The 15,128-nt window shown below is 41.0% G+C and overlaps 1 protein-coding gene across 1 annotated transcript in view; it reads right to left on the reverse strand.

The window, feature by feature from the left end:
• Positions 1-15,128, reverse strand: part of LOC138204912 (uncharacterized) — a 124,763-nt gene that overhangs the window by 102,146 nt on the left and 7,489 nt on the right. The window contains 17 exon segments of the mRNA XM_069160455.1: positions 203-367; positions 521-720; positions 867-963; positions 1,348-1,516; positions 1,828-1,940; positions 2,192-2,356; positions 2,588-2,725; positions 2,806-2,850; positions 2,852-2,920; positions 4,113-4,199; positions 5,471-5,571; positions 6,640-6,839; positions 7,096-7,298; positions 7,463-7,555; positions 8,330-8,407; positions 8,510-8,605; positions 10,259-10,320. Coding sequence (XP_069016556.1) covers positions 203-367; positions 521-720; positions 867-963; positions 1,348-1,516; positions 1,828-1,940; positions 2,192-2,356; positions 2,588-2,725; positions 2,806-2,850; positions 2,852-2,920; positions 4,113-4,199; positions 5,471-5,571; positions 6,640-6,839; positions 7,096-7,298; positions 7,463-7,555; positions 8,330-8,407; positions 8,510-8,605; positions 10,259-10,320 — 2,081 coding nt within the window.

The following is a 15,128-nucleotide window of genomic DNA, read 5'->3' on the forward strand; positions in this document are numbered from 1 at the left end:
GGTCAACATATTAGGACACAACAGATTTAGAAAGCAGTTGTGTGATTTAGTCATTTATCAAATAAAAATGTCAATTCTTCACTGGTTTTTACCCTGAATTGAAGTAAGATCACAGCAAAGAGAACTTGGCACCTAAAAACGTGTGCAGAACAAACAGCATCTGATTTCTCACCAACCAGGTTTTCCTTGTGCTTTAACTTACAAATGTGTTTCTCTTGACAAACTCGGCCCAGTGCATGTTGAGCTTTCGCAGCTCCTCCGCCAGGCTCCTGCTGGTCTGAGGGTCTGTGGACTCAATCAGGAAGTTACCCAACTCGTTCAAGTGGGCCTGCTGAGAGCCCCATTCGGCCAAGGACGCAGACATCACCTGAACAAAAACATGTATGTGGCAGTCTTAACCAACAGTGGTGAGGATTAATGAACTGCTTTTAACAAGATGTTTGCGCAAATATTTTTCCAAATCCAGAGCTCCTCCATTGGAGGTTGCATATTTTTCTTATACTTTATTGCTTAATCATACCTCTGGCCTGCGGCCATGGCTGTGTGTTGCAGAGCCCTGCTCAAGCCAAGCCTGCAGAGAGCTGAGGCAGTCACTGTACAAGTCCCAGGTGGACAGGACCCGCCCCATGGTGCCCTTGGCTGTGGTCACTTCCTCCAAAACAACCGCCGTGTCCTCCTCCTGCTGCTTCACCTGCTGACTGACGTGCTGGTAATCCGCAGCTGAGGAGCAAAGACCAACATCAATCAAATACTCAGAGTTAAATCTGTTTGGTTCATTAAAGTCCAGGTAAAGGTCCTATAGAGAAATCAGTTAAATATAACTGAAGGAATTGGACACATTTGGGAGGCAGTCGCCAAACACTTACCAAGGGCAGATTTGCTTGCATATTTCTCAGAAATCTGCTTCAGTTTACGAAGAGCTGCTTCCAGCAAAGAAGGTAGTTCCTGTCTGTTTACCAGTTCCTGTGTTTATAAAAAAATAGATTTTAAGTGTGCATCAATATCCATACTCATCACAAAGAGAAAACACCATTTTTGGATAAACTGGGAGATTAACTTTGTAACTTTCAGGCCATTAACAGAGGCCAGGTTACAAAATATTGACTGTATATTGATACAAATGTTGAGCAAAATATATTCAAAACTTGCTCATGCTAATGTGACCTGCATCTTATGTCTGTGCCAAATGTCACAGCAATCAATCAACCATAATCAGGTTACTATCATACAATAAAGCAAAAGTATTTAGTGTGTAAGGCATCGAGTCAGCCGAACCCTTCCTTGAAACCACTCCCAATGATTAAAGGTGTGTTTTGAAGATGCCTTATCTACACAGGGATTACTCACATGCCATTCTTGCAGCAAAACCCTGACAGCCTCTGGGGAGATATAAGGTCTCTTCCAGACGCGGAGCTTGGTCCTGATCTGACCCAGTAGATCCAAAACTGTGTGGCGGTGCTCCAGGTACTCCAGCTTGATCCCATGGTACTTCGCAGTTACTCTCACACTGGTGAATCTGGAGAGGAGGATTCAGAGGGTTAAACTTAAGTACTTAAGCATACATAAGGTCCAAAATACAAAAAAGAAGAAAAAAAATAAATCTATCAGAGACCTTGAAAATCTCGTGTACGCAAGTGTTGTGTGAGTAACAGCTCAAGATGTGTTTCTGTGATGAAGTATTGCTTTTGTTTACATCCAGTTGCAGGGAATGGCATCACACGTAATTCTATAATGCTGAGCTTCCATGATGAACTCATGCAATTTACTGAATTGCACACAATTTCACACATGCATGAACGAACAGTCCATCTGGGAAAGTCCGCTCACCTCCTCTTGAGCTCATCCATCTTGTCTATAGGAACCATCAAGTTTCCGTACTCGTCCAGGTTCGGGAACGACTGGAAAGTCTTCAGGTGCTGCGGCATCTCCTCCAAGCAAACCTATAACAACAACAATGAGCAGGGAGCACATGCACGTGTATATGCTCACAAAAGTTTATCTTTCAGCCTCCCACAAACAACAATTTCTCTAAACAGTGAAAGAACTAATGGATTCCCAGATAGAGGCTTTCTTCTTTTGTGGTTATTTTTATATCCTGAAAGTGAAAAACCCTGCCTGAGGAACCTGCGTCTGTTAAGTATTTTCATAAGTATATGTCATGTGTTTAAGGTTGGAAGCAGTGAATGTTTACTTTGAGCAGCTCTTGTTTCTCCCTGGCTTCGTCAGCCGCACGGCCGTGGTCCTGAGGGTCGCCCTCTTCCTCGGCCAAAGCCCCCTCTGTTCTCAGCAGCCAGCGGGCTACAGTGTCCAAGGGGGCCGGAAGACTCATATCTAACTCAATTTTGTATTCACGTAGCTAAATGAAAACAGGGAGAGAGGTCACGTTTCATTGCAAGTAAATTCAGTCACTTTCAAATTAAAATGCATACAGAAACAGGTGCAGCGTGTAATGTATGAAACATATCCGTTTGAAATTTCTAAAAATGTATGAATGAAATGTATAAAACGCTTCAATGTATATAGCGAAAACTGTACGAGCTTAACAGCTTTATAAAAGCTCAGATGGGCCGAGAGATTTGAGCAGAACCTTTTCAGTGAGGGCGTCCCACGCCTCTCTGAGAGCCCGCTGCTCATCGCTCAGTTTCGGGGTTCGTCTCATCGTTGTCAACAGAGGCATGATGGGCCGTCGCTGCTCGTTAAAGGACACCACAAATGTCTGAAATACCTGAGAGAAGGAAATCAGCACCTTTAGTGACACTCTTGTGAGGTCAACTCAAATACGTAACATCTGCGCTAGTCACCCACATGGTATCTCTCCGAGTAGCTTTCTCCTTCTGTGGAGTCCCATCCCCTCCAGCAGCTCGTCATAGGCCTGAGCCAGCCAGCATGTCACTTCCTGTGCCTTGCGATCAGGTGTCGCCTGAATTTATGGGAGACGGGGAGTGTGGGGGGGGGGGGGGGGGGACAGTTATCGACTTCAGATAATAAAACAATTAACAAATTAAATATAGGTAGTAGTCATTGTGTGGTGGATTTAAGGGTGTTTTTTTTGTTTTTGTTTCAGTTTAATGGATACAAGTACAGCAAGAGCAACTATTTTAAAGTATATTTTTAGATGTGTTTTTCCAACTTGAACTTAAATCCCGTGCAGTGTACCCTGCAGCACACCTTGCACAGTCACTGCAGAATAAATAAGACCTCTTGGGGGATGAAGTAACAACATAGAGAGCGGGGTTAAAAGCTCAGATATCTACAGCAGCTACACATAAACATGCTGATATCTTGTCAGAAACCGGAGATGACAGGTCTCTGTCCGATCGGTCATGAGTCCTGTGACAGGCGATGCCAGCGGGATCTCGGCTGCACTGCGGAGTTGCCCCATGAGCGCTTTATTCATCACATGGGAGGCCGAGGACCACTCCCTCCGCTGTGGCTTTGTTTTCTTTCCCAGAGAACAGGACAAACTAGTTTGATTCTGCATGATCAGTCCTGTTTTAAACCACCATGTGATTTGGAGGTAATCTTGGCTTTTAAGCAGATGAGTTTTGAGCAGAAGTCGCTGCAGTGCCAGCCCAACAAACGCCGCTCCTGCCGTGTCTTTAGGAGAGATATAATCTAAAGATATTTGTGGGTGTTGCAAAAGTTTGGTGGGGCTGACTTGCACTGTGTGAAATGACAGTAATGAGGCTGACAAGCCAGAGGGTTTCCAAACACACAGAACGAATGCAGAAAAAAATTAGTTCGTTCTAAACATTAGTAACGCAGCAGTGATGGGGGTGAGACAAGTAAATTCAGACGTGACCTAATATTTTGTTTATGAGACCTTCTATTAAAGATCAATTGTTTATTACTTCTGTATATTAAATGATACTATATATTTTTTTTTTTTTTAAATTTAATAATGCATGTATTGTCTATGTGCTGGTACTCCCTAAAAATGGGATGATCTGCATTTCTCATTAACACCTAAAAAAGGACAGCAGCAAAAAATATATAATTTCCGAGGGAGTTTTGTGCTTGTTGTTGCTAAATCCCTTGTTCGGAAAATGGAAGGTAAGTAGATGGATGAAAGGGGAGTAATAAAAGATGATGGTTGTAATAGTTTGGTCTACCTGTCGAAGAGGCGAAGCAGAAATAGCAGGAGTGTAGTGAACAGGCAGGTTGATAGGAGAAGGACATTTAGGAGTCAGGTATTGCGTCTAGGTGGGGAAAGGAAAGGAAAGGAAAGGAAAGGAAAGGAAAGGAAAGGAAAGGAAAGGAAAGGAAAGGAAAGGAAAGGAAAGGAAAGGAAAGGAAAGGAAAGGAAAGGAAAGGAAAGGAAAGGAAAGGAAAGGAAAGGAAAGGAAAGGAAAGGAAAGGAAAGGAAAGGAAAGGAAAGGAAAGGAAAGGAAAGGAAAGGAAAGGAAAGGAAAGGAAAGGAAAGGAAAGGAAAGGAAAAGGAAAGGAAAATAATGGAAGCTGAGAAAAAGACGACATCTCAAACAAAACAAAAAACACCAGCAAAATAAATACACAGTTAATGCAATTTGGATTGTACAATTTAAATACTGAATCAACAAATGCTCTGTAAATACTTGAACCAACCATGCACGACTAACTGTGCTTCAGTTTGTTATAACCTGCAAAAACTCTTGGAGCCTCAACAATTCATCAGAGAGCTAATATAAATGTAGCGCAGATTAATCTGCACATGATGCTATAAACAGTTACACAGCAGACTTCAGCGTTTAAAGGACTATTTGCAGTAAATGAGTTGGCAGCGAAGAGTCATAGCTGAGCAGATGGTGGTGTGGAGTTGAGGAACAATACAATAACTGTTCTCCTGGAAAACACATTGCCTCTGGTTGACTACATTTAACGGATCCCCGCTCGAACACGTCCGTAATCATGTACACATGGCACATAAAAACTGATTGTGGCAACAGCTCCAAATCATCAGTGGAGCAGAAAACAATACACGATGCATTGATTTGGTGATTTACAACACCTTGAGAGCTGGGTTAAAAATGGAGCACAATTTAATGAAATGTGATTTTAATTTGTTTTAGATATCTAGATTTCATATCACTGTTATATAGTGAATAGAATAGTTTGGTGCTTTACACTGAAATAAAGCCATTAAAATACTGGTCGGAGAATATATATTGCGATATCTGTAAACCCAGCATATTTAAAAAAAAACTTAAAAAATCTAATTATCCTTGATTCTTATTGTCTAAATTCTTTTTGACCAGAAGTAATCAATATTTCCTGAGTAGGACTGGATTAGCTAGAGCTCAACTACACCTTAACTTTTGCCACTGGACAGCAGTAGAACAAGTTCAGTACTCTACCTGACCTGGTTGTCCAAACTCAGGGCTACCCTGACATTAAACCTCCTCTGCAGATGTTGCTGCAGATGTTGCTGCAGTGTAAACTGCCGCCCGATGTTGCTTGATTTTTGTGTAGAACATGATGCACTCATACAGACCTGCATTTCTTCCTCCGGCACCGGCAGGTCTCTGGAGTACTGCAGGAACTGAGCCACGTAGGTCATGATGGACTTCTCATCGGGGTCTCGAACGTCCACATCTGCATCAACATCACAATCCTCCATGATCAGCTTTCACGCTGCAACACCACTGTCAAAGCTGTAGACTTAAGACATGAGCGAGCTCCTGGAGCAGGTGGAGTTTAACGCTGGGATCTGAGGAATGGAGGTGGAACTTTTCTGTCCTTTAAACATGCAGGCGATCGAAGTCTGCTTATGAACCGACAGGCCGAGCAGATGAAACAAATGAGGGTTTTATGTGAGACTGAAGCAAACAAGCAGCGAGTGAGTCAGCAGACCGGCAGAACATCATTCCACATGCCCTCAGGCTCGCTGGGTAGGTCCGAATCATAGCAGTCAGCTGCCCTTTGCGCACACACGAAATACCGCTAAATAATTGTGTAAGTATAAAGCATCTTTGGAAAAAAGATTGTTTGTAGCAAAATAAATAGCTTGAAGGAATTAACTATGTCATTAACAAAATAATACAACATTGCTTTTGTGGAAAACATGTGCAGGAGTAAACAACTGACTAATACTGAGAATCATAATAAAAAGTGAAACTCATGGCCATCCTGCATGAAGCTGTGCTGTAAAAACGGCTGTCAAAATGTTTCTGCATCAAAATCGTGTCAAATTGCAAAGCAATTTAACAAGAAATTGCAAAAAGCAGCCATCCCCTCTTAATGTTTCCTGCATTCGAGTCAACAAACTCAAAAAACGATGACCAATGTTGAAAGACTGAAAGTGAATTTTACAAATAATGGGAAATTTAATAAAACGACCGTTTAGCTGCAATATAGAAAAAAAACCACTAAAAATGGTAATAACACATTTAGAAGTATCTACTTTTCATTTGGAGCTTACCATTGTTGATTAAAATTATTTTACAGACAATTGGCTTTTAGTTTCAATAAATGCCGCCTGAAAGACCAGTGTCAGTTCAGAAAATTACTGAAGATACTGACGCTATCAGAGCACATATGAGATTAGAATTAAAGCAGTCAAATCCAATGTTTACTGGGTTTACTGACAAATATAAGGAAAACTCACATACAGTTTAGTGTATCCTTTAAACGGATCACCTGGACTAAAGCTGTGTCACTCACCATCAGGCTCCAACAGTTTGGGGATCCTCAGCTCCTTCTCTGCGATGCGGAAGGCTTCCTGCAGGTTCTGCTTGTTGCTTCTGGTTCTGGCTTTGGACAGATCCACCAGGTCGGGCCGCAGGGCGTACAGGATTGCCAGGAAGACCACTCCGCTCCTCCAGCTGGCCTTAAAGTCTTTCACATTTATCAAACAGCCAGCTCTGAGGGAAACAAATCATTTTATTACAATCATAATTAACGGGATTATTATTATTACTACTTACACAATTTAATTAAATCACACAAAAAAAAAATCAAATCCATGGCCCACAAGAGAAGAGAAGCTCCCATTAGATGTTTCTCAATGATTCTGTGATATATTTGGCTGGTATATCAATGTAACCCTATATAAGCCCGAGACAATACATTTGGATGCCTCTTCACTCCTTGATGTCACTCGGCTGACTAACTGCTCACTTATGGCACTGCTCCCGGACCCAGAGCAACAAGGCCTTCTTGGCAGAAACCCTGAAGCGCTTGTGTAGCGGCGAGGCGCTTGGAGGAACAGGGCTACTGCTGGCCGAGCGACTCGACAGGGTGGAGCGAGTGTCCAGGCTGGCCAGGGACTCCATGGAGGACTGACGGGAGTCGAATGAAAGGCAGCTGGCCAGTTCCTCGATCTGAGAAAACCAAAAAACACTTAAAATTTCTAACATTTCAGGCATTTATATTTGTTATTTATGTTTAGGAAATTCAAATAATGGGAAGGGAAAACACTTTCAATCCCCAAAGTAAGTATCAGAAGGATTGAAACACCAACATTTAAACAAGAAAGTAAACTCACGTGATACTGAAGAATGATTGTCCATATGAGGCCCAGGATGATGGATGGTTTGCCATCGATGATGTCAGGAATGTTTATGTTGACTAGTTTGATCTGAGGAGAAAACAGGAAACCATTTAAGAATCTCAAAGTTTCTATCGACACTATATCTAACAACCCTTGAGTGAGAAGATTGTGACTGATTTCTATGTTGTTCTCCCTCCATGCCTGAGGGAGGTGCTGTCCTCCCTTTCTGTTTTTGTTTTTTCAGGTATGCTGAGTTGCAGGTGATTGGACTGAAGACTGATGGCTCTCACTTTAAAATAACGCCTGCCTGATGTTAGCTTATAGGTGTAGTCCTTGGATCTGTAGAAGAGAGAGGTCTTTTTTGTTGACATTTTTTCTACCTATAGAAAGTTAGAGAGTTGGCAAGCGACCTGTACTTTCTGTTGTTTTCTTATGTTGACGGTAGGTAAGTTAGTTGGTTAATATTACAGATAGTTTTTCATCTACTTTTTCATCTGCTGTCACTGGTCATCCTTGTGAGTGGGAGAAAAAGGGGAGTCACCTGATGCTATAATCTGGTTTCCCCTAAACTGGGCATAACACTACTGAGGCATTGTGAAGAAAAAAAAATGCTTGTAGAAATCCAATATCTAATTTCATTCTTTACAAAAACTTGACTGACAGGATAAATCAAAAAATGTTTGCCAAAAACAAACAGTCTGATGCGGCAGTTACAGTAATGTAGTTTTCATCAATGATATCAACTTGATAATTTCAAACTTTCAAAAGTGTGTCATCTCTCACGTTTGTTCGATGCACACAGTAAATTTCTCACGATAAAATTGGTGCCTGTATTCGGCCTCTTTTCAAACGCTCATTTACCGATTTCTTCTTGAGAAAGGAAAGCGCCTTCTCGATGTTGCTCCTGTGCTGAAACATTCCCCGTCCTCTCTCCCGACTCTGGAAAACACAACCAACAAACCCGTCAGTCAGTCATTCAGTCGGATCCCTACAAATGCTGATTGGAAAGCATTTTAAGCGCTGAGCTACGACGGGACTCACGATGCGCTGGCCGCTCATCACCTCCAGCAGGTCCAGCAGTTTGGAGCCATCACGGAAATCGTTGAACAGATCCTTCACCACACATGGTGGCCTCCTCTGTGTCAACGCAGACGCACACAAACAAACAGTTTTATTTGCAACATTGGCTTATGAACTAAGTATCTTCCAACCCTCCTTTTAGTCTCCCTACTACCCGAGTTGCACCACGTGTACATCGAACTTTAACTTTTACATATAAACCCTGAAGCCTGGTACAAATATGGGCAAGAATTGTGGAAGCCACCTTTTAAAGGTTTTGTATATTTTAATACATTTGATGTAAAACAAAACAAAAATGAAAGGGGTTAATAATATAAAGCATGAAGACAAAATCTAAAAAATTACAAGGATTTGGAAGCCAAGACGCTACTCAAAAAATATTTTTAAAGTTTTCTATGACACTCATCAACACCAAAACTCTGATGAAGGAAGTGTGAGAAATTTGTACCAATCTTCCCAAAAGATTCCCAACAATGCAATCCAAATACTGGAAAATCCCTTAAGACAAGAATCTATGATGCATTTAACATGTGGACCTCCGCTTGCTTATAAAGAGTTTCCAGGGTGACTTAGTCCTTGTGACATCCAAACAAAACCAATTAGCCAAACCTTGTACACGTGGTGATGAGGCCACACAGCAAGTCTGTTTGTTGGTCTCTAAAGAAAGGACATTTTAAAAGATGGGACATCGCCAGATAAGGGTGGTTATTGTAGTTGGAGTGCTTGCCTCTGGCAGGCCTTTTAAAGCAACAATATGGCAAGCACATAAAAACATGAGTCTGCTGCCATCCTGGACCAATCGGGACTCATTGTAAAAGAACCACAGGATACACACTTTCTATTTATTATTTCCCACAGAAAAAAAAATACCCTTCTGATTATGCTAACCCCGAATTTCGTATTTCACTTAGGACTTTCTAAAGCGTCCCAAGAGGTTTCCGTGAATAAAACTATTCACATGTGATACAATTCATTGTATCAAGGATTAACAATTATCTCCACCATGCAGTTTACAGGTTCCCGCCGGGACCGGAGCTGGCTGGTCGTGCGGTGGGTGGATTGAGGAGGTGTGGTCGGCGGGGCGGTCGCGGAGGGGAAGCAGGAGGGCGGTGGGCGGGTGGCCGTCTGTCGCTGTCTGTCTGTGTGCTGTGAACCTTGCTCCTCAATGCTATATTTATGTACACGGCTCCCCACCGCCCCACTGTCCTCCGCTGTCACATTCACGGCTGACCTCCGGCGTGGGGCAGAAGGAGAGCCGACAAGTCGTCTTGCTGACTCGTGTTTTCAGGGACAGTTTAAGAAAGTATTTTAGCAAATTCAGGCCGTGTTGGGTTTTCTGCAAACACAAGCTGCTGACTGGGGAAAGCCATCAAACGGTAAAGAAGAGGTTCAACAGAGGACTGAGGGCCAATACATTAAGGACAGTTACTGATAGTTTACAGATGTATTTCTGTTTCTCTGGTTTTCCGGGCCAATTATCTGATGTAACTGTCAGTAGACTCACCGTTACACCCATCTATAAATCCCTCAAGAAACAATGCATCTTAGTATAGTCAGTATACTCGTGTAGACAAATGTCGCTCTCGCAGATGTTTTTGTGATCGCATGTATTCAGCACGGCAATTAATAACAAATCATCTCAAATACACACACACACACACACACACACACACACACACACACACACACACACACGCGTCCCAGTCTGACCTTTGCCAGTTGAGCGTTGACCCAGTTGGTGAAGGTTCTCTTCTGAATCTGTTCTTGTTCCACTGTTAAAGAAGAAGAAGAAGAAGAAAGACAATATACCAACTTTAACTTCTCTTATCACACATTCAAACCATAAATAACACAGCCGTTAAATCATTGGCATTAAGGTCATGATGCTACATTTACTATTTGTATTGGTTGAACAGAGTTATCTCAGTTCCTGGGATTTCGGATAATATTATCAACAGCAAGTGTGACATATGTCTCAGTGGTTAAGCTAAAATAAGACTTTATGAAGCGTGTAGAAATTCAGTTCACAGCAGGAAAATTCAGAGGCCAGGAAGTATGAACAACACTGTCCTGCTGACTGCTTTCTGAAAATGGCTAACTCCAGGGTACACGTCACATTTATGTAATTCAACATTGGTTTCCTTTATGCGTGACCAAAACCTTTTCTGAAGCTTAAAGCGACAGTTTGACATTTAGGAAATAGTTCGTCGATGAGAAGTTTAACACCACCCTCACATCTGCACGGAAAAAAATGTAGGTGTAGCTATCAGCCTGGCCTCTGCATGAGACTGGAGCCAAGTAGGTTGCTGCTAGCATTGCTCCAAGGCCATAATAATCTAATCCTCACTAATCAACGCAATATATCTCCTTTGTTTAAGCTGTACAAAATAATAACACGGTTCTATGAACTCAACATGCATACTTAGGTCGGTGAAGCATTATAACTGTCACGGGTGAAACAGCAAACTGTGTTTACTTTAGTCAAAACCCAGGAGCATCAAATAGTCAGGTTTACACGGCAGGATCAAAAAAGAGGCTCAATTTATTTAAACCGTAGGCAGTCAAAGTGTTTTGCGTGCCTATTGTGAAATTAGTCGAGCACTTACAACTACAATAATATTGCTTTTTAAAAGCAGATTATTAGTTCAGGCAACACCCAGCACTTTGACCAATCACTCTCGAACACCCGTGGGCAGGATAATCACAAGCAAAAGTATTTGATCTGTGTGTTGCCTGAACAAGCACAAAACCTCCTGACATAATGTTAGCCACAGAAGATGAGTCAACGGCAACAGCGTCGGGAAAAACATTTAGTTCACATTTTAAAATGAATCTTAGAAAAATGCACAACCAAGAATCTCGCATGGATTTTGTTCCATAAATCTAGACCTATATATTTTGTTTATTTAAGAAATAACGTATTTTCTGTTTTTTGTTTTATAGTACCGTCAAATGAATATATAAGAGAAAACACAAGCTGGCAGCTTGCAATACATATTTGATTAGTTTTATGCATCAGCAAAATATTTGGAAACCCCCTCGCTCCCCAGTGGACTGCGAAGATAATTGCAACGCAGTTTTACAAAGATGACGTGCACATATGACTTCGACTAAGAAATTGCAAACATACAACATATTTCTACTAACACAAATTCACAATGCATTTTTTTTTTTTAAAGCCACCGATGCGTTTATATATTTAAAATGAACATATATATGTGCAAAGTGTTTTCTTTTTACATTTTGAATGCATTCTGAAATTTACACTGACAGCTGCCACCTGTGGAGTTTTGCAATTTCATAAATGTGAAAAAGAACATTTCTGGCAAAGATTATGCACAATGCAAAAGGCCCAGTTTCAGTATTCTTCATTCAAGACTGAATTTGTAGAATGCCCTGAGGGGAAACTGCTATATACATTATTTTGCATTTAAAGAAAGCTTTTAAGAATGATCTGAAACTGTTTCACAACAGACAGGTTTGGGCTCCAACAAGAACAGTGCAGTTAAAAACATGCTGTCCACCACTCACCATTGTAAAGCTCAATGAAGTCATTCAGCTCAGTGACTGTATGAAGAGTCTCGCATATAATCCAGTCCTCGTTCTCCATTATCCCTACAAGGTCAACTAACTGACTCGGTGAACATCTCAGTCAGAGCTTTCATTGTATCCGACTTTCATCAGATGAAATACTGCAGATTTTATCGCAAAGAAATTATCTGTGCTTCCGCACCATCTTTAAAACATCACACGACATCAGGTCAAATTAGTTCTGCTGCTGTTTTTATTATGTCCTCAATGATTATTTAACATTGTACTGTTTGCTCGGTAAAAGAATCGTATCATACAAGCATAATTTATGCGACTACAAGCTTTTTTTTTTTACCTGACAATTATTCCTATCCTTGATCATTTCTTAAATTGCCTCATCGTTTAGCTCTTGAAGACATTAACTGAAGTCCAGTTGAGCCTTGACCAAACAGTTTTAGTTTACTGCATTAACTACAGCAACTCGCGGTCCTTCCTCCTCCCTGCGGAGCTCCAACTCTCCTTCAAGCTATCTGGTGCTCACAGATGCTTTAACAGACTATTTTCTGCGCTAATGTGTTTTACAGCAGGCCTCCTCCTGACTTCAGTACCACTGCAGTTTATTCTTAATCATAGGAAGCCCCTTTGATGACTCAGACTTCTTATTATAATTAATCTGGTATCATCATACAAGACACGGGGAGAGGGGGCGGGGTTGGTTTTCTTTGCCAAGAGGGACCCTGAAGTTGTTTAACATCTGGATGAAAGTGCTGCTGATCATAAATCTTCAAACCAACAAGCAATGATGAGCAACCTGAAGTTTGAGATCCTGGCTGGCAAGTCAAGAGGATGAGGAAACTGGAGAGCTGTGACACACTTGTCGAGTTTGCCAGAATAATTATTTTCAACAAACCCTTTATGGTCACTGTGACCACAGCTCTTCAAAATCAGTTCCTGTTATAGTTTTAATAGGGAAAAATGATTTGTGGATCTGCCTTGTAATTGGGATCCATTTTAAAATTGAATGGGTTCTTCCTCGGCCCGTGCTGCACCCTTACACCAAGTTTTAAGAATATCACGATAGTGTTTTTTCCATAATCAAAAAAATCTAACAATCAAAAACACAACTTCTTCGGTGGAGGTAATAATGACAAACACATATAGTTACAATATATAAAAGTATCAAGACCTTATACAGTTCCACTTCCATTGCTTTAACATTTGAGCCCTTCTAATGGTTTCCAAAAGCACCCTCTGCTGTTGGTTCCTGGTATGACACACGAGCTGATGCTAATAACATCTCAGGCATCTCAGTAAAGTAAAATAGACAGATACTGCCACACAAAATTTTGCATTTAGCTGACAAGCTACGGGTACATTATCTTACTACATGCATACTGGTTTCCTTTAGGTAATGGGCAACAAGATTGTTAGCGAATCACCGAGTCTAAATACCTAAAAGCCAATTAGAGAACAGCATATTTACAAAAATCATGTCCAGGGTAACTAGCAAAGAAGCACATTTTTCAATTACAACCATTAAGTCAATGCAATCATTGCTGATGTTAATCTTCTATTGTCACGGCTTCAATTTGAATCACTCAATGATTCCATATTTCCTGCAAAGCAAACATCTACCTGCTTCAATAAAAGGCCAAAACAGTGCTTTGCCTCCAGGGCTTTACTGTAAACAGTTTTTCACAGACATTAAATAAAGGTACAGTCTCTGGATAAGCGCTAAGCTGTTCTTCACTTCTACCGTAACTGGGTGCTACACAGGGCATTTTTAATAAAACTCTAAAAAAAATAATTTACATAGTAGAAGTAGATGCATGTATGACTTATTGAGAAAAGCCTGTATTTGTTTTATAAATACTTGCTGATAAAAACACTTCTAAGCACTTTGTTTTCCCGAGCAGAGTTTTTTTTCCCAAAGTATTAAAGTTTATGACGGGGTGAAAATCTTAATATTCTTAGACTTATATTTTACATCCGACTAACAGATGTGGACAGTCTCACTGCTTACTTTTTCTGTGTCTCTGTAGATCCACAATTAGCAATGCAATTAGGGCTAACATTTTGATATGCTGATAATGATAGGCACCATGTAGTGTTGTGCTTTTACACCAAAGTTTAGATTGTTACAAATAAAAATCATTCCCAGAGAGACAAATGAAAAAAACTCACCCATGATGGGATAACTCGTGCTGATTCAGCAGGTTATGTTACAAGATCAGTAAACTGATAAAAATCAGTTTAAACTCAACGTCTTTTCTGTAGACACATGGTTTACCAGACTGACTCGGAGTGCTGCAGATCTATGGTTGCACATGAAGGAAAGCCAACGTTTCCAGCCTTCAGGTGAGTTCGGCCGGGCGCCGCCTCTTTTAAATCCGACTCAGAGCCGTCAGGCCTGTCCCAACATGACCCCGCAACAAGCGAGTCCTCGTGCTGCATCATGAGTACTTTATGCCACATAAGGTGGAAAAAATTGGGTCAAATTACAAAATTGAAAGTGAAAATTTGGATCTCCAAACCAACCTATCATGACTCCTGCACATGACTGAGACCCCCAAAAGAAATTGGCACCTGCATAATGATCGCCTTCATGGTGATAAGGTCTACATGCTTCATTATGTTTCCTCTCTGCAACAGCTAGTGTAGCCATGAAACACAACACATTCTGCTTTTGGAAAGTATTGTGTGTTTTGACACCAGTTAATGACTCTAAAAGCAGAATTACATGTACACTTTGTACAAGAAAATACCCTTCCGGACCCAATTGAGGCAAACATTTGAATACACCCTGTAGTCAGCTACAGATTGATCTATTTTTGGTGACATTCTTTCATCATTACCACTTCAAATATCCTCAGAAAAAAAACTCCTATTAAACTGGCTGGCTTGTCATGGGGGTGGCTGGGCTTACATCATCCTCTCTGCACATTGTAACAGCTGGACATTACAGAGCTGGAAAACATTTACAAGGCTTTAATGAAAAAATAAAAAAAGATGTGTTCTGAATGTGGGGAGGAAATGGGGAGGGTAGGGG

Source organism: Embiotoca jacksoni, unplaced genomic scaffold, assembly GCF_022577435.1.
Source record: "Embiotoca jacksoni isolate LCO1_2020_lvr unplaced genomic scaffold, fEmbJac1.0.p SCAF_27, whole genome shotgun sequence".
NCBI lineage: Eukaryota > Metazoa > Chordata > Actinopteri > Embiotocidae > Embiotoca > Embiotoca jacksoni.